Consider the following 20,716-nt stretch of genomic DNA (forward strand, 5'->3'; position numbering starts at 1 on the left):
TTATTTTCCATTCCTTACCTCCTCTTTGTTACCTTTGTTTTGTTGCGGCGCTGGCAGACAGTGGTGACTGAGTTTGTTGCGGCGCTTCTTCTCAGCACTTGCCAAATGTTGGTCTCGAAGCGCTGGTAGGGTAAAAAGATTATGAAACATGTAAAGGCTCCTTAAGAGCAAAATGTTTGACGATTTGTAAGTACCTACTATTGAATATGTCTATACAAATAAAGAAATTTTGAATTTGACTTTCGACTTTGTCATTCGTTTTTCACTGGAAACGAACTTTAATTTCGAACTTCTATGTTCTTCTGATTAATTTCGTTGCGGGTCCAATGACAGTAACTTTCCCCCGGGACAAACTTGACCTTCACTGGTTGGGTTGTTATTGGCGGTCAAACTGTAGATCCTAAGCTACACAGGAGTTGCAGCGGTGGGAACGAGAGGTGGGAATAGTCCCGTATGCATGTTATGTATATAAAGACTCTTGTACTTATGTACATAATATTATGTTGTGTGTTTAAAGGTTTAAAATAAAAGACACCATAAGATTCAAATGCACATATAATCATTACAATAATATTCAATAGTGTAATATAATAATAATTTCTTATTTTCTATTAAAGCTGGCACAGATTTTTAATTGGTTTCACCGCATCAACGTTATTCTTACTTTAAAACAATTATAATAACGTAACACAAACGGTAACAGTTTATAACGTTAAATAAATGCATAACACTATAATCTTTGAATATTAAGTCTATAATATAATAAATAAAATAATGGGTGCGTAGAAATGCGACTGAAAAATTATTTTGTTTATTGCCTACATAAAAGATAGGACAGAAGACAGGTAAGCAAAACTGAAAAAGTAAACGTGCAGTTACACAAGCTCCGTGCTTCTAGCACGGTATAGAGCAGTTGCTTAGTAGCATGTGTGTCGAAACATTGTTAATAACAAGCATGCTCATATCGAGTTATTCGAGCATGCTTGTTTTACCTTAAATGTGTGACAGACTGTACCTATTGAAAAACTAGTGAAAAACCCTTTAATTTTAGTTCGTTTACTGGTCCTGAGTGGTTCCCCATTCGGCCCCTCACTAGTGCTGGAACCCTGTGCCGTGTGGGTCCAGCAGAGTGGAATAGGACCCCCCTTACTCTTTAAGGATGTTGAAAGAGGCGACTAAGGTACTATTAAGGAAAAACAGGCCTCCCCAACCCGTCTGGCCAGCGTAGGAAGTGTAGGTCAAATCTTTTATTTACCTCTGGAAAAATAGAGAGGGTCGTGCTCGTGCAGTGGAAACTAAATGACCTTTGAATGATTGGTATGGGAGTACAAAAAACCCTCACGTCGCAAATCTATCACCACCCAAAAATCACTACAGTAAAAACAATGTTTTCTACTTAATAACTAAATCTAAGGCTTCACTATGAAACAAAATGGCTAATATTTTGAACTATGCATTAAGCTTCATAAAGTGTAATCAGATTATAATCTTTGATTATAAATAAGGCAAGACAAAAATATTGAATGACAAGTACTTAGTTCGAATCGCGACAGAAATAAACGACCGAAACAAGAGATTGAGACCGAGTCGGGAGACCAAGAGCGTAGGTATTCTTAATTTAGGTCTGTCTCCTGCTTCCATTTCTGTCTTTTAAAATATTGTTATAGGTTTGTCTCTGTCTACTAAAATATTTACAAGAATCACGATTCCAAGAGCGTTAACTTAATTTGGTTAAGAACTCATTTGCGCGATTTTCACCCGCGCCCGTGGCGGTTGCGGGCCTGCAGCTTCTGTAGAATGCAGATACCTACTTATGTAAAAACTAATGCACAACTCACGATGCGGTTTTCGCCCGCAGCGGGCGCGGTTGTAATCGGGTCCCGCTCGGCGGGCGACCATTTTGTATCAGTGACTTAGCACGCGGCGCGATTTAAAATTGCGCCGTGAGTTCATAAGAATAACCGCGCAAATAACCGCTCCCGTAAGTTTTGAAATAAAACCGCAATTCCACAACCGCCGCGGGCGCGGGTGAAAAACGCGCAGTGAGTTCTTAGCCTAAGTCTTCTGTCTTTGACTCTGTCGCCTGTCTCTATCACTGTCTCCTGTCTCTATCACCGTATCCTGACTCCGTCTTTGAACTGATGCTTATATGTATATTGTCTACAGTCAAGTCCCATCCCGGTCTCTTGTCTCAGTCGCTTTTGTCTCTGTCGCTACGCTAACCAGCGCCTTTGCGGGTCTTTATTTACACACCACGAATGATTCGGACCGCGGTGTGAGTGGCCAAGAACTGATTCAATAAGACTTTTCATAGTTTTTCGTATTATAGTTACACAAATATAAACATAAATAGCTATCATTATAATGTATCATTATAAAAAAATCTTCAACAATAGGCGTGACCGGCATATTATTATTTTTATAATAATCTAATACAACTATTATTTTCTATAAATGGATTAAAAATCCAATAGAAAAATATTTACAAAATTGGCTGGAGAGGATTGGGACGTCTTCCAGATAAGTTGGCACGATTTTGATATTTATTTCTTTCAATTTAAGTTCTGTTATTCAATAACATAAAATCTTAATTTAAAATCAAAATGGAATATAGATACGGAATCAATTTGTGCCACATATTTTTTTATTTGACGCTTAAATAACATTAAATCTAAATTAACAGTTTTATCTAGACATAAATAATAACATTGCACATAAATAAATACATGAATATGTGTGGCACGTAACACAGTAAACATTATTATTATAATAATAAACATTATGTAACTAATAATAACAATCCAAGTATTATTGGATCAAATTAACTATGCGAGCTTTCGTAATTTGAAAATAAGAGAAGATGAAAATATTATTGAGAAAAGAGTCGGATTCGAAGGGAACCCTCATTGTATATTACATTAAAAATATACAGAAAATAAACGAGTCCAGTAAGACTAGAGATATAATTTTCTGAATTTTATTTTTTATTGATTGAAAATTAAATCATTCGACATTTTTAATAGAATAATTTTTAGGTGTACAGGTGTTTGTATAAATCTTTTTAAGAGGAACTCGCATCTGGCGATCGTGATTTTAATTACTTAAATTGTTATTATTAATAATAAATTTATCATACATTTAAACACTCACGTTTCCTTACAACACTAATTGTTTACTTTTAATAATACTTATTTTATATAGTATAATAGATGATAGATATAACTAAATAACATTTTATACATTAATTTAAATAAACATACACTTAGAAACCGCCAAATGAAATCTAAGCTTTTAAAACGTCTATAATAATGTACATTCAATAATTTACTTTCATTGATAAAAGGTGATACTTACTTAAACATTTTTATTTAAAAGAGTTAAATTAAAGAAAATTGAACTCAACTATAATAATAATATAATATTATTAGCTTCTTTCTGATTCATTTAAATTCAAATTTCAATTAAAATTTAAGTTAATAATAATAACAACAATCTTTTATTATGATAATTATTGTACTTGTACTGTTATGTATTTGATAAATAATAACTAAGTAAATGATTACTTAAAAAAACAATTGACAAAAAATAACAATTCTAGTATTTTAAAATGACTATGAATTTAAAACTTAGATTTTTAAAAAAATTTTGGTGTAAATGTTTAAGATCGTTCGTTAATCGATAACTTTATGTTAACGAAATGTTCTACCATATAGATACCAGGACTAAAAATTCCAATAAAAGTAGTTTAATTTAAATTTTGAAACTACACAAATAATTTCAGAGACTCACTTTCAGCTCAATTCACCAGATCTTTTACATCTTATTAGAAAACATTTTAAATAACAATGTAATCATACTCACCTATTTAATAGTAATTATAAATTAATAATAATAAATATTACGAAACCTTATTAATAAAGCGATGGAGTATAAAATTAGACCTGTAAAATTCCATTAAAATACTTCGTTAAAATCATCGTTAAAATTTAAAATACGTATTTCGGTAAACTAATAAAATCATTGATATAAAACGTACCCCTTGTTTACTCACTTAAAATATTGTTCACTCGTGACAACTGATTGAACAACTGTTCACTCTTGGCGAACAACTATTCACTCGTAGCAGCTGACAATTGAACAACTGTTCACTCATGACAATTGAACAACTATTCACTCGTGGCAGCTGACAATTAAACAACTGTTCACTCGTGACAATTGAACAACTGTTCACTCATGACAATCAAGGTTGCATTTACATTAAATATTATAATAATTAAAATTAACGCGTATTTTGACTGCTTCTGACGCTACATTTACGGCGGTTAAAATTACTATTTTTACTTCGTATATTATGAAAAATTTAGTAAATTCAAACCATCCGAACTGATAAATTACTAAAAAGTCCTATACAGATTTCGATACATCAAACATCTAGGTACATTATCATCTAAATTTTCCAAAATATTTTTAAATATTCTATGATTCTATGCGAGAATTGCAAAATGGACGTCAGGTATTTGGTACAAGCATTTAAAATCTATTTTAACTAAACTTGCATTGACTGCTACGTATAAATGAAAGCTAATAATTTTCGTCAATTTATTAACCAGGCCGTAAAAACATTCTGTGCCTCTAATGCAAATTGTTTCTTTTTACAATCAATTGGTAAAGTTGACACCACAAACCAAGTATCGTCATATTTATGACCTGTCAAAACTCCCTCATAGATAATATTGATATTGAAATACCGAGATATTGCATGCCGTGGTATTATTCTGCCCCAAAATTGTTGGTTACTAGTGTCAACTACAATAATGCAAATAATTTAAATACAAAAAAATGCTGTTCTGTAATCAAATGATCCGAACTTCAGTATTTTTATTACTGAGTACCTACTGATCAGTTAATTGCTGACCAGTGATCAGTTAATTGCTGACCAGTGATCAGTAGGTACAATAACAAAACCTTAATATTTTTTTATTGTGTTTATTACGTTATAAAGATTAAAATAAACGATGTGGCATCGATGTATCTTCAGACCTTTGTTGTATAAAATATTTAATATAGAATCACTAATGTCGCAAAAGCACGATCTAAAATGGCAAATATTTGTACATTTCTAAAATGTTATTAGTGAAATAAATAAATAAAATACTTACAAGTTAAGGAACATTTATGTTATGATACACATTTTAGATATATTATATTTTATATCTAAACGTTTAAAAATATTATGATTTTCAGATATTGGGTAGACGCAACGTTTGACAGTTTTATTATAAAAAGTTATATTCGTTTGAGAGATTCTCAATCTCAAAATCAGGTTCGGTTGCAGATTTTTTCATAGAATATTCATCAATTCCTAGATAATATTATTGTTACATTACAACGACAGGCAGTGTCGAATAGCGTAACAGGGTTTTTATACAAAACTAGTTTTTACTTTTCATTTTTTTTTACTTACTTTTTATATGGATCAATAGTAAGTTAAATAATTTAATGGACTGGTGATCTCCATTTTTAATATGTAGATATTTATTCTCAGCTGATCAGGAGTCCCTTTATACGGCAGTGGGAATATAGTTCCCACCACATTTTGAACTTTATTCCATTGCCTGAAGGTCCAAAACAATGAAAAATTTGGACTTTTTATGCCCGTTAAAGGCTTAAGAAAGTTAACATTTATTTCTTGATTGAATATCTTATGAGAAAGTACAGTTAGAGTACAGTACAGTAAAGTACAGTCAGTTACTGAGCTTAACCCCAAATATGTTTCAAGATCTTTAATAATCCTCTTTTTTTAGACCATCAAAATATATTATTTACAGGGTTTCGCCGTGAGACGAGGCGTTTACGTTACGGTGCGGATAAGTGTGCGTTACAGTACGAAGTTTTTATACAGAGAATACTGACCGCCTCGAGTTGATACAGTTACGACCCGTTTCCGGGTTGATGTGTGCTTCGTCCTTTTAGTTTTGCTACTGTAAAGCAACTCATCTGCATTACTTACTTTTACGATACTTAAGTACCTAAAACAACGACTCACAACAGACGCCCGTTATACATATTAGTATAATTTGTATCCGAGGGTAGATCGATAAAAAATCTCAGAGTATTTTGTAAATTTTCGAGGTGTAAAAGAGACGGTTAGCAGTGTGTGAAGAGCTTGAAAAATCCCCTGCCTTTCTCTGGGGCTGGTCCCATCAGCATTGGTACTTGGTTTTTGTGGGTTATCGTTATCTGTAGAAGAATGGAAAAAATCACTAAACTCCTAGATTATAAGGTCGCCTGTTCACATCCACCACTCTATTCAAGCGTATTTAAAACTTAACGACGAATGACTTTTCTGAAAACTGTTTTTAAAAACGAGAGGACGCGAACAGGCGGTGTGACCCTATTTAACAAAGATACAGCTTTAAATAAAGGATTCTAGAAATCTAATTTCCAAACTCCCGTGTTTGATAGTTAAACAATTTTTGCCCGTTCGAATTTTTGTACAAAATAGTAACGATAAACGACATTTCTATTTAAAAAAAAAAGAAAGAAAAAATACGTGTTCAATATTTTTTTAAATATCTGTCTGACAGACTAAATTTAATATTAAAATTTTATCGCTACCGATCTTAGTTTGAAACCACTTTGGTTCTTAAAAAGCTCAGTATAAATACTAACCTTGCTCGGCGGCTGCATCCACGGCTCCCCGTCGATTTGCATGGGGAATGTCCTCTTGGTAGTGATGGTGATAGAACTACACTGGGCCAGTCGCCGACCCGATGCACGTAGACCTAAATTATAAGTGAAAGAAAAACCTATGTATTAACTGATACTGATTACAAAATCACCCTGTATTTTAGGCAAAAATTTGGGGCTTTTATTAAATTTCTCGAACAACTAACAATAGGCACCTACCTAATACCTACTGATCACGCGTCAGCTGATCAATTGTACCTACTGAACAGTTATTGTAATGTCACGTATGATCATTACTGATCTGATTATACAGATCACGCGTCAACTGATCAATTTATTAATTTTATTGTTAGGTAAACAAACAACATTTTATAACACACATAGAGTTACCATATAACACACATAATTTTACGGAACAGTTGTTGTAATGTCACGTATGATCATTACTGATTATACTGATCACGCGTCAGCTGATCAAATTACCTACTGATCTGATTATACTGTTCACGCGTCAGATAAAATTGTACGGAACAGTTGTTGTAATATCACGTCTGATCATTACTGATCTGATTATACAGATCACGCGTTAGCTGATCAATTGTACCGAACAGTTGTTGTAATATCACTTACGATCATTACTAATCTGATTATACTGATCACGCGTCAGTTGATCAATAATTGTACGGAACAGTCGCACTTACCTGTCCGCACTTGTCCCATGTGTAGACAGTTCTCTAGACCTATGACTTCGATCAGCTTGTCCCCAATATCTGAAAAACATAAATTCGTTAATGACGCTCCTATAAAGAGGCTTACTAGTTATTATTTACTGATAGACTGGATTTATTATTTGTTGAATTGCCTCTATGGTCTAGACTAGGAATCACCATCTTACAAATATCTGTCGCCATAACAATATTATTATTATGTTTCGACAGTTAGAGTTAAGTTAACTAAAGTGAAGGTCGCTTCCATCTTCGACCTGATCATTACAAAAACATTAGAATATCACATTTTCCATCAGGTGAGATGCAGGCTAAGAACTTCTCCATTTGGGACACTGCTGAAAGCCTGACATGAAGGTTGATGATGGTTGTAACCTTTGTCTTGTCACCTGTCATCCACTTTGCACTGGAGGGAAGTCGAACCTTAACTTCGAACTCCTTGTTCTTCTGATTAATTTCGTTGCGGGTCCAATGACAGTTTATTGTGGTTTAATTTTCCCCCGGGACAAATACCTTCACTGGTTGGGTTATTAGCGGTCAAGCTGTAGATCCTGGCTACACAGGAGTTGCAGCGGTGGGAACGAGAGGTGGGAATAGTCCCGTATGTTGTTACCTTGCTGTGCGTTAGGGAAGCGCCCCCGCCGATGGGCCCCGCTGGCCCCCCATAGATTGGACCCCCCGTGCGCGTATGGTATATTCAGAAGTGCCACCCCTTGTAGCGCCGGCCCTTTGTTCAGCTCTAACGACGAGCCGTCACACTGAAAAGGTTAATTTTGTTTGTTTAAACTGACTGTAATAAAATAGGACAAGTCTGAGTTACACCTGAGGCCTGAGTGTGTGTTTATATCAAACATCCTCACTAGCGAGTGCGTTAGAAAAATGTATGAAAATTTTAGTTCTTGAACGTTTCCGCTAGCGCTGTACAATCCGTCATACATTTAATGTCATTATTTTACACACACACATTTAATTTTGATGTAAACTCACACTAGGCCCTCTGTTCCCTCATCTCCTTGAGTAGGCATCGAAAACAAAACACGCGTGGCGTATTCTTCACCCATTATAAAAAAAACTTCTTCTTCTTCTTTCAGCTAAATGACGTCCACTGCTGGACAAAGGCGTCGTCCAAAGCTTTCCATAACGACCGGTCCTGCGCTGCCCGCATCCAGGTTCTTCACGCGACCTTCACCAGATCGTCAGTCCACCTAGTGGGAGGCCTGCCCACGCTACGTCTTCCAGCCTGTGGTCGACCATATTGTTGACTCACCTCAATATCAATGTGCTCGTGCAAGTTCTTGCAGCTAGCAGCAAACTGCTCTGACGTAGCATACTCGAAGTACCACAGCTTGTTCTTCATGCGGGAACTGAACTTGTCCGGGTTCCGTTCCCGCTCGGTGTGGAACTTGACGCATATTGCCGCATCCTGAACAGAATAAAAAATAATCATTATCATTCATTTCAGCCATAAGACTGCTGGACAAAGGCCTCCCCCAAGGATTTCCACAATGACCGGTCCTGCGCCGCCCGCATCCATGCACCTCTCGCGACCAGGGTTCTTATATCATACAAAATGTATTTCAAATAGTCATATACAATGTAGTAAATTTGATTTGAATAGTGGGTCGTCAAATGCCCGGACAAACTGTATAGATTTATTTAAAGTTTTTAGTTTCAATTCGTTTTTATTTGACTGTACTTTTGAAAGGTGCGAGTTGACGACAAAAATAATATGTAAAATCAGAATTTCCCAACTCGCACCCGCATGCGAGTTTGACAGGTGTGAGTTGACAAACAAGTCCCCTTCACCAGATCGTCGGTTCACGCAGTGGGGGGCCTGCCCCCCATATAAGTATACGAGTACTAGCAACTCAGAAATCACTTTACAACGGCGATTGAAGGATGAAGCACACTTATCGACCCGGAAACGAATCGTAACCGTATCAACTTGAGGCGGTAAGTACCTATTATTTGCATGAAACTCCGTACTATAACGCACATCCGCACCGTAACGTAAACGCCACGCTTCGCGGCGAAAGGTGTTGATCCCTTTCCGAGTTGATAAGTGTGCTATGACCAGCGCTTATAACATTGAATTCCTATAAGTTTTATAGATATTAAATAAAAATTAAAAATACTTACCACTCCTATAGAAAAGTAGTTATTAATGATGTTGTACGGAACCGTGGTTGGGTGAGAGACTGACTGTGGTAGCTGTGGTAGATCGCACTGAAAAGAAAATATTTGGATTGAACAAACGAATACTAATAAACGAAAGTCCACGTTTTAAAACGATGAAAAGAAACTAAACACAAGAAACAGAAAGAAAGAAAGAAAAATTGTTTATTTGGTTCAAACATAGTAATTTTACACAATTTGGAGTACCTAACTGATCACTGCAGATTTCAGTTACTGATCAGTGATCAGTTGTCATTTTTGCTGTTCAGTTGTAGGTACGTTATGTAACTGATCACTGATCAGGTGGAAACTTAATATAGTAAAATAGTCCAAAAAAGAAAAGTAAAGTATTCCATATAAATTAGTAAAGTATTAGACTAGTTAAGTATCATAATTTTATTGTCAATTAAAAAGAAATACATGAAAAAAAAAACAAAAATAACAGAATTCAGACTTTACACTATGAATGAATTTTAATATCATTATCATTTTATATTTAGGTGAAAGATCTTTTACCTCCATCGCAGTGTTTTCCACGTCAATCTGCCATCGGTCCATCATGACGGTGCTAGCGCGAGCGATCTTGTCTAATATCTTGTGGATCGACTCTCCTTCATACCTAAATGTAACAACAAAATATGTAAGAGCTTTATCATTATACTTTTATGATGACGTAATACATTTCTAAAATTTTGAATGAAAACCTAAGGGCTCTTTCCAACGGAGTCATCCCGTTTTTTGCAGGTTTTTTTTTATGCAGGATCCCGTTGACGGCTTTTGATAGGCTTGTTCCCACGGGTGTCATGTATAAACGTTTAATATAACACGTATAGGTACCTACTGCTAAACGGAATCCTGCAAAAAACAGTCCGTGCAAAAAACGAGATGGCACACGAACATCCCGTTTGCAGTATCCCGCAAAAACCGATTCGTTCTTTACTTCTAATTTCAAACATATACCATGTGTAAATTATAAATAACTTGAAAAAATCGAACTGCCTAAGGCGGGAATTGAACCCACGACCTTCCGCTTGCCGGGCGACTGCTCTTCCATCTCTCAATTTTTTCAAGTTATTTATAATTTTAAAATTAGTTTGAGATGCGACTCTTAACGCTAAAAATTAAATAACTATATACCATGTGTGTTCACACGACAGTCCAGGTTTGCGGGGTCCCACATTATTGGATCCTGAATTGTCTTGGGAAAGGGTCCTAATACTTTAAACTTTTTTGGTAATTAAGTTAACTTACCCCCCACCCCACCGCAGACATCGCGCTAAATCGTTCCCCGTACCTAAGGGGATCACCCCCACTGCAGGCTGCGTTTCCATTTGAACCTTATCTGTAAGAGAAAAGGGTAGAACTTTCAAAATTCGCGCTAATGTCTTTTCGCGCAGGTAAGTACTACTTATTCTGTGGTAAGTATCCGTATCCGTGCGCGCAAATGACTTTCGCGCTTTTGGATTAAATGTCTTTCGCGCATGTTTACCAGAACCGCACCGTATTAGGTGGAAAAAATAGTATCTATGTATAAGTATGTGTAGCTTAAGAGCGTTTACGCCGTTTGGCGCAAAAACAGTACTTTTTCAACCCGTTACAATCATTAACCAGTTACATTACAAATATGTTATAGGCATAAATAATTAGGCAATTTCGTCGTCTAAATAGTTAGTTGAGAAAATATTTCGATTATTATAGTATTTAAGAATTCTATCAAGATAAGTCCACACAGGTTTTCAAATTTCCACTTTAGCGTCAGTTTACAAGCTGAAATTTTTATAAAAATACTGTGAAAACGATATAACAAACATTTATATCCTATATCATAGGTCCTTAGGCAAATAGTTAGTTGAGAAAATTCTTAGATTTAAGCATTTTACAATAAGAAATCACAAATTCAAAGAACGTGTAATACCCAAAAATCTAAGTGATTTTTACACCATTATTCTTCTTTAATTCAAAATAAAAATAGCTTAATATAATAAAATAACATCTTCTTTAAAATATTTACTTTGAAACGATATATAATTCATTGTTATTGTTTTGCTATAAACATTTGAAAACTATTAAAAAACGCCGCGCGCGAATCATTTCCAATGATGCCCCTTGAAACGCCGCGCTTCGCGTAAACGCTCTTAACTCAGTCAGTGCCTGAGGTATATGAGCGGCAGAGGAGGGTGTTTTTGTGACGTCAAACGTCAGCGAGACTCCAAATCTCCTTCAGATTTATATGCTTCGCTCCACTACCTCAGGCATTGACTGGGTTAAGCTACCCATAGTTACTTACCCATAGTCTCTAGCACCCAACCGACGGTGCCATCACCACCGCAGCAAATGACGCGGTAGCTCTTTACATCTTTGAACATCTGGAGACCTGGAACCAAGGTTTTCGACTTAAAACATCTAATCTAAATCAACGCACGGCTCAAACCACTGGACGGATCGGGCTGAAATTTGGCATGCAAGTAGATGTTATGACGTCATCCGTTAAGAAAGGATTTTACGAAACTCCACTCCTAAAGGGGTAAAACGGGATCCACGTACCTACGCAGTCGCGGGCGGCCGCTAGTTAGATAATAAGCTTGGAATTTTGTTACGTAGTTTGTGTGGTCTGGTGCCCATGCAAGAAGATTCGTTTAGGCTTAGTTTGGGGCAATATGACGCTGTGCAATTGTCTAAGGATATCCAATACGTCCTAAGCCCACTGGATGTTAAACATATCGCCTTCAAAAGATACTACACATAGATGCAGGGACTCGGGAGTCGAATGGCGCAGTTGCAGTGATACCTACTAGGATACCTTTGTTTTGTCACCTGTCAACCGCTTTGCTCTGGAAGGAAGTCGAACCCTAACTTCGAACTCCTACGTTCTTCTGATTAATTTCATTGCGGGTCCAATCACAGTTTAACTTCCCCTCGGGACAAATTGACCTCCACTGATTGGGTTTTTAATGGTGGTCAAGCTGTAGATCCTGGCTACACAGGAGTTGCAGCGGTGGGAACGAGGGGTAGGAATAGTCTAGAATTCTATTGAACTGGAATAGCCTTGTCCCATATATATACATAAAATTGTATCCCTTAGCATTTCGTTCTTTCAGGCATAATATAATACATAGGTACAAAAAAACTACAATCTTCGCGTATCTACACTCGGCATCAAATAAATCGCACCTCCCGCGACAAGCACTTATCAAACGTATGCATCCCCACTTCCCACCAACATTGGTACCATTTGAAAGCCTAGTTCTAAACTTTATTTCATTAAAGGAAAGGTTTTAACCCCAAAAATGTGTCTTTAAAAGGATCCAGAGTCACTTCTTCAAAAAATAGGTAGTTACGCTATAGCCATTTTTATGACTATAAAACTGTTAAAGTGAGGTCTATTTTCAAGTCACATTTATGGTATATGTTAATCATTTATTTAGAAATGAAATGTATTTTTCTTTAAGGATATTAATTGGGCTTTCAAATAACACCAATATTGTTGGGGTACCATGATTGTGTCAGAAGAAAATCTTTAAAGTTCGCGTCGCGGAAGGTGCGGTTTATTTGATGTTGAGTGTATGTGTTGCAAGAGGGAGGGGGAGGCCTATGTTCAGCAGTGGACGTCCTGTGGCTGAAATGATGATGAATGATGATCTATGTTGGTAACTTACCCTGCATAGGACCTCCTTTAGCGATGTCATGGACCTGCCTAGGGTTCAGAATATACTGCAGCTTCCTTAACACTCTGGACCCTTGCCGTCCCCCTGACTTGGGGTTGATAAAAACCAGCAGGGGACAGCTGCCATCTGGCGGCGTGATTTGGAACGAAATGGGCGGGGCGCGGTGTTCTTTTTTCTCTTCTTTCTTCTCTTCTGGAGGCGCTGAGATGGAGATAGGCAGCGATATTGAGGTGGGGATTGATTTCTGGAAAGAGATAGTTGATTCATTTATGGTATTACAGCTTTTTGATTCATAAATGAGCGTGTCGAGAGGTGGGGTGTATTCCGCCTTAGGCAGTTCGATTTTTTCAGTTATTTATAATTTAGTTTGAGCGATTGTAAACGCTAAGAAATTTTAATGACTATTGAATGAGCTGTTTTATCATAACCGACAGTCAAATATTTGTAACAATATTTCTGTTGGATGTTTATGATGGTACTACCAACCACCGCGTTGTTGTTGGGCCGTAACAGCGTAGGTATTACACTTGTAAATGGACTGGTTCATCCAGTGTCTAAGTAGCTCAGATGGAAGAGCTAGCCTAAGTAGCTCGTCCGTTAAGCGAAAGGTCCGTTAAGGTCGTGGGTTGGTTTCCCGCCTTAGGCAGTTACATTTATTCGAGTTATTTATTTATAATGTACCCGAGTTTGCAGAGTGTACCTGTGTATATGGGTGATGTGCTACTGTACCCGCACGTGCTATTTGTACCCGCACGTGCTATTTGTACCTGCGTGTGCGGCGCGTGATGCGGCAGCGAGCGCTGACGGTACAACACTAGTGGGTGGATAGTGGTGGGCGGCAGGATGTGGCGCGCGTGTTATACTCGGCGCAAAGACTCGCGGCAGGCGGCGTAATTATAAAACAGCACATATCACGTTTTTTCTCGAACTCACACTGATTATACGTGACGTCACACAAAGGCAAGCATAGCGTTATTTATATTACGTAATAATTATATTAAAATGATGGCTACTGTGCACCTCTGTTTCAAAAATTACTCATGGCCTTGCCTGCCACGAGTCTTTGTGTCGAGTATAGTGTACCCGCGTTTGTGTACCTGTGTGTGCGGTGCATGGTGCGGCAGTGATCGCTGTCGATCCAACACTAGTGGGCGGATGGCGGTGGGCGGCAGGATGTGGCGCGCGTGCCGCCCTAGCTGGCACGTGCCGCCCGCCGAACCCACGCAGCGGTTGTGCAGCTGTTAGAATAGAATGTTTAATTTACTCTCAAATCAAAACATATTTAATAATTACACAGTTAACAGTACATAGATGTTATTATAATATGGCGCTGTGTGAGATTGTCCAAAGATATTTATTTATAAATAAAAATAAAATATAATGATAAAAAATCAAAATTAGTGATAGACAGAATATGAAAAAACTACTTTAACTGATACCCAAAAAGCAGTGCCCAATTAAAGTTGAAAATTAATGTTCTTTTCAGGTACATACAAAACAAAGTGTTTCAAAATACATTGTGTACTCATTGCATATTGAAACACTTTCTTTATTATACCTAACCATGATTTATAATCTTTTACAGTACTTTAAATCTTTTTAATCCTGTTTTTTAAGCAGTTTCTTTTTCTTTTGACTTACATCTGAATTTTTTTAGACTTAGCACAAGTTATTATAGTGAAACTTACAGTGATGTGACACCACCGACAGTGTAGGCCTGTGATGCCGTTGTACCCTTTTATCTTTTTTCGACACCGCGCGCATTTACCGTGGCAGTTACCTGAAAAAATATAATTTCGTATTATTAAATACTGGAATCAATATAAGTTGAGATGATAATGAGACGAGGTGTGACTACATGAAAACCTCTATAAAAACAACTGGAGGGGATTGGGGATTGCCTCGAAGCCTGAGGCGGAGCTGCGGACGAATGTCCGAGCTAGGACAATAACTCGCAGCTCCGTTCTATGGGGCTCCGGTGGAAACCATCGGGTTTTAGTGGGTAGGCTAAACTAAAGGTGGTTTAGTGAGCAGGCGGGGAGAATCCTACATAGCCCACTAACCGTCCCCATCGACCAGTTGGTACGCGCAAAGCGTTTCCCGATGTTAAAAAAAAAGACGAGACCAGATGAGTGGAGATGAGACGTGATGGGCGAGACGAGACAAGATAAGATAAAATAAGAAGTCTGTCTTAGTTATTTGATACTTGACAAGTAGGTAGTTTAAGGTCAGTCTATAATTTGAAAGATGTTCTACACATACCTTCGACCCAATGGTGCGCCAGCGCAGCAGACGCGCGCTTGGACTTGGAATACGTCGCGATGCACGACGCTGGCGCGCGTTGCACACAGCGCTCGTGCACTGTGAACTTGCAGACTGGAAAACAAACATGTTATAGAAAAATCTGGACTGGAAATGGAGTTTGGGATATTTAATTTTTCCACTTTATTACAGTTTAACCGGAGTGAAACTATCAGGTTTTATCTACGGGACTATTCCCACATTTCGTTCCCACAGCACCGCTGCAACTCATGTGTAGCCACAGCAGTACTAATATACAGCTTGACCGCCAATAAAAACTTAACCAGTGAAGGTCAAGTTTGTCCCGGTGGAAAATTAACTTTCATAGGACATCGTATAATAATCAGAAGAACATCGAAGAGTTCGAAGTTTTTTTTATGCATAACAAGACAGGTATTTGACCGCAATCACACTGTTAAGTGAGATGCAGTCTAGTTAGGGAACATGAACATACACTAGCTTAGCCACATATTAAATACAGTGCATTTTGTCAAGCAAGTTTGTGATCGACAGTTCAATCTTATTGCATCTACTAAACCTTAGCAAAATTAAGAGAGAACCCATAGATTCTAAAGGTACAAATCAAAATGAGCTCTACTCACATATACAACAGAGTCCTTTCTTGCCGAGCCCGACCAGCATGTTAAGACACAGATTGCAGTACGCCGGCCGGCTGAAGTGTTTCAGTCGCCACGCGTGTTCCCCGTCCTCTTTCACGTTCGTGTCCAAGCCCAGTAGTACCAGCAGTGGGATTGTGGTCATTCTGGAAGAATTCAAACAATATACAGGGTGTAACTTTTATACGTGATCAAACAAAAATAGTTGATTCTGGTTTCGTCAAAGCAGACCTACCTACCTATGGTCAAGCAATATTTGGAATGTGTATAACTGAAAAGGACTTGCTAATAAAAAAGCTAAACATCTAGAACAATGGTTCTTAACGTTTAAGTCACGAGAGACCGTTTTACCAAATTTCTGTCTTGTCGGGGACCACTGATTTTTTTTTTCAAAGTCCTATGAAAGGGGAGGTCGATTTCTCGCCTACTGTGCGCCGTTTGCATTGTGTTGACTCGACTCATCACGTCATGTCACTTGTTTATTACGATTATTTACGATGTCTTCGTGGACCACTTGGAATGCCTCCAGGGACCACCAGTGGTCCGCGGACCACCGGTTAAGAACCACTGATCTAGAATTTTACCTACCCTCCTCTTTTCCATTCATCCAGCGAGACGGTGCCATCAGCATCGTAATCTATCTCCACCATCATGTCTTGCAGAATCTGAAAAATTGCATCAACAAAACATTATCATCTACAGGCTCATTTAGTAAGAAGCTACTTTACAGTGTCGTAAGTTATCACCTACCACGGGCGTACCCAGCTTCTGGCCTAGGGGGGGCAAGTCGTAACCAGCTTCTGACCGATTTCAGATTTTTTTTAGGTCAGATTGTTTGACTTACCTCCTTTAAACGACTCTGTGAGATGTCCTGCAATCCATCCCCCCCCCCTTGGGTACGTCTATACTGGCTACACATTCGTTTTGGCAATTAAAAATACCTAATATTAGAGGAAACTTACAGGCCTCAATTCCGACGTCTCCCATCCCAGGTACTCGGCGACGGTCATCATCTGGTTGACGATGCAATCCATTTCATTGGTGTCCAAGACTCCGTTCCCGTCGGTGTCATACAGACGGAACATGACTGGAAGTGAAATACATTTATAGAGTTAGCTTGTACATTGAAAGGAGTTGGATACGGAAGTGCGGAATTTCAGGGTACAACGGGTGCAACTCGTCTTACGAAATAGTTCATTTAACAATCAGTTTTCTGTTTTTGTCTTAGTGTAAAAATGAAATTGTAGTTATTTTGAATGAATTAAATCACTAGATCTCGAACTCAAATTAATGACTAACATTAATTGATTTAAAAAAAATTACAACAAACTGATGATTATACTTAACTCGGTTTTCAGTGATGGAACGGAATCTTTACGGAGGAGGTATCTTGGCAATATTGGATACCTACTAGCTTTCCGCCAGCGGCTTCGCCCGCGTGGACTCCGAAAAACCCAAATATTTTACGGATCCCTATTTTTTCCAAAATAAAATATAGCCTTTGTTACTCGTGGATAATGTTTTAGCTTTCGAATGGTGAAAGAATTTTTAAAAACGATCCAATAGTTTTTGAGCCTATTCATTACAACCAAACAAACAAACAAAGTTTTCCTCTTTATAATATTAGTGTAGAAGAGCCTCAACTGACTACAAACTTTAGATCGGCCGATATACCTAGATAGGTAGGTACTTGTAGTTTGATCAGTCTGTTAATCAGGAACGCATGAAAGTGCGCACAGTATTGATTGGCCGATTCCTCATACAAAATAAAATAAATAGTCGATAAAAAATCTATAGTATGCAGGGTTTTTTAAGATGTTAACTACTTACCCAATTATGCATATTCTTCTTCTTCATTCATTATCTTCAGAAGATGTCTCCAAAGCTGATAGATAAAGTACTTACATTCTAGTTTGTCTTCAGGCCTGCCCGCTTCCAGCAGGGACAGGTAGCAGACGATATCCTTAAGGGACACCCGCGCGGTGTGGACTTCTATAGTGGACGGACGACGCATGAGGTGCTTGAAGTCTGGAAGAAAATGGGAGATTGTTTTATGGGAACTGTTCTATGGCATAATCGAAATTCACATGGAAATAAATTAAATGGAACAGTGACCATGGGGTAACTAAATGACCCGATGATGATAATGATGGCCAGCTTTCTTCTTAGATCGTCGGTCGATCAAGTGGTATCTCTACTGGTTTGATCTTCATTATCATCACCATTATTTCAGCCATAGGACGTCCACAGGCGAACATAATGCCTCCCCCAATGATTTCCACAGAGGCCGGTTGGTGGCGGCCTGCATCCAGCTTAGATCTTAACAGTAAGATATTCAATCGTATATTATATTACCAATGAAAATGTGATGAAATAGAAAACGTTCTCAATGGTACTCCATGTAGTGAGTTAATGTCCAGAAGTGGACTGCAATTCGATTAAATAAAAAATACGACAGGCGTGTGCCTGGGCACAGCTCGTGAGAGAATTATATATTGGTGATGATGATGATTGCCAGTAGTCTTCTTAAGGTCATCAGTCCATCAAATAGGATGGTGTTCTCCACTCTGTAGACCTCAAGAGCAAGAACAATATCTTACCAGTGACGATTTCATGAAAAAAAAGATCGGTCTCCATAGCACTCCTTAAGAGTTAATGTCCAGAAGTAGACTGATATTCGATGAAATAAAAATGCAAACGTGTCTGGTCACAGTGTGGGAAGTGAGTGTAGTCCATACTCTTCATTAATCATCATCATTTCAGCTACAGGACGTCTTCCAGCCAGGTCGATTGGAAAATGAGCGAATTCACGATTTGCTGGTAAATTAGTCGTGCTCCTGCAGTGGAGACTAAATGACCTGAGAGGATTCTTACCAGTGTGTATTTGATGATAAAGGAAGACGTACCATTTGGCGCTCCTTAATCGAATATTGAGCACTGCCATTGGCTGAACTGACAATACATCTCTCTCCTACTGTCTCCTTGGTTCACTGGACTTCCATTTGCTGAAATGACATTGACAATACATTGTACCCTTTGCCATGTCTTCTTGACAACTGACCTTCGATCTTGGTGGACTGGTTGACGCGCAGCGAGTTGCTGCTCTTCCGACTGGAGTTCCTGGACATCTGGCTGTGGCTGGGGCTGGTCTCGTGGCGCCGCTCCAGGCACAGCTCGTGCGAGGATGAGGCGACCCTCATTAGAAGAGCAAGGTCTTTGATCCATACTTACCAGTGTACTTTAATGAAAGATGTTCGTACTATTTGGATTCTGAACTAAGGGGTCTCCCAAGGATTTTCACAACGACCGGTCTTACGTGACCAACTTATAGATGCATCTCGAGACTCACCAGATTGTCGATTCGTGCTATTGGCGGTCTTTGAGAATATCTTCAGTTTTAAAACACGATCACTGCTAGTCTTCTAGACAAAGGCATCCCCCAAGGCCTCCCTCTGTGGACTCAATCTAGGTCCTTACGGATTGTCCCCTTGGTCGGCACTCGAGAACTCTTCTGCCCCAACGGCCATCTGCATCAGTACTACGAGCTATGTGCCCTGTCCATTTGCAACTTATGTTTGGCAATTCTGCGGGCTATGTTACTTTGATCTTCCTACAGATCTCCTTATTTCTAATTCGAAACCTTCAGAATCGGATTGAAATTGGCCGAAATGACTATAGTTGTCCTCTTTGCTCACTGACCTTCGATCTTGGTGGACTGGTTGACGCGCAGCGAGTTGCTGCTCTTCCGACTGGAGTTCCTGGACATCTGGCTGTGGCTGGGGCTGGTCTCGTGGCGCCGCTCCAGGCACAGCTCGTGGGACGAGTACGAAGGGTGGGTGGTCACGGTGAACATCGGGTGGACGCTGCCTGTTGAAGAAATTGACGGCCAAATCTAATATGTTTAAAAGGCAGCAAGTTACTTTCTGATCTATCAAAACAGCTGAAGCCACTGAACGGATTGCATTGAAAGGCGTATAGAAAAGATTTTCCCAAATTCATCCCCTTAGGCCCCTTACTTAGGGGATGAAACTCAAGAACTGGAAAACTGAACCCACCCCAAAATGGTCTAGTGCCCACCCCAGGATGTTGGTTTATAGTAACTCACGAGCATTAATCGCAACCTGTATCCATCTGCTACATTGCATTTGATTTAATTTCTATAATTAAATCAATTTTATTACAAAACAGAATCTATGACTGCAATTGATCTACATAGTTTTGGGCGTTGTTTCATAATACGGACCTAAGAGATGTTAATAAAGGACTATGGAATGAAATTAGGGTGTTATTGTTTACCAGTTCTACTCCTAGATCCCTTGTCACTCCCATCGACGGAGTCCCCAGAGCTTTTGCCCAGCTGCTGTAGCCTCTCTGCCAGGCCGTGGATCTTGGAGGCCAGGCTCAGCTTGCCCTGGAAAGGATGACAAAAAACATTAGCAAGAATCTGCATTCACTTTAGTTGGACTCACCAACCCGGAAATGGATCAACACGAGGCGAGGAGTTTACAGTTCAGAGTTTTATGCAAATAATACTGAGCGTCTC

At 38.5% G+C, this 20,716-nt stretch overlaps 1 protein-coding gene across 1 annotated transcript in view; it reads right to left on the reverse strand.

The window, feature by feature from the left end:
- Positions 1-3,613: 3,613 nt before the first annotated feature.
- LOC135084803 (diacylglycerol kinase 1) overlaps positions 3,614-20,716 on the reverse strand; it is a 91,837-nt gene continuing 74,734 nt past the window's right edge. Inside the window, exons 7-24 of the mRNA XM_063979542.1 lie at positions 19,235-19,346; positions 18,079-18,201; positions 17,136-17,260; positions 16,762-16,838; positions 16,159-16,319; positions 15,518-15,631; positions 14,944-15,035; positions 14,359-14,493; positions 13,247-13,400; positions 11,878-11,964; positions 10,842-10,932; positions 10,107-10,209; positions 9,555-9,641; positions 8,683-8,838; positions 7,975-8,173; positions 7,392-7,487; positions 6,673-6,785; positions 3,614-6,240 (exon numbers count right to left, since the gene is read on the reverse strand). Of these exons, the coding sequence (XP_063835612.1) occupies positions 6,148-6,240; positions 6,673-6,785; positions 7,392-7,487; positions 7,975-8,173; positions 8,683-8,838; positions 9,555-9,641; positions 10,107-10,209; positions 10,842-10,932; positions 11,878-11,964; positions 13,247-13,400; positions 14,359-14,493; positions 14,944-15,035; positions 15,518-15,631; positions 16,159-16,319; positions 16,762-16,838; positions 17,136-17,260; positions 18,079-18,201; positions 19,235-19,346 (2,118 nt within the window). The 3' untranslated portion in view covers positions 3,614-6,147. The remainder of the gene's footprint in view (positions 6,241-6,672; positions 6,786-7,391; positions 7,488-7,974; positions 8,174-8,682; positions 8,839-9,554; positions 9,642-10,106; positions 10,210-10,841; positions 10,933-11,877; positions 11,965-13,246; positions 13,401-14,358; positions 14,494-14,943; positions 15,036-15,517; positions 15,632-16,158; positions 16,320-16,761; positions 16,839-17,135; positions 17,261-18,078; positions 18,202-19,234; positions 19,347-20,716) is intronic.

This window comes from Ostrinia nubilalis, chromosome 27, assembly GCF_963855985.1.
Source record: "Ostrinia nubilalis chromosome 27, ilOstNubi1.1, whole genome shotgun sequence".
NCBI lineage: Eukaryota > Metazoa > Arthropoda > Insecta > Lepidoptera > Crambidae > Ostrinia > Ostrinia nubilalis.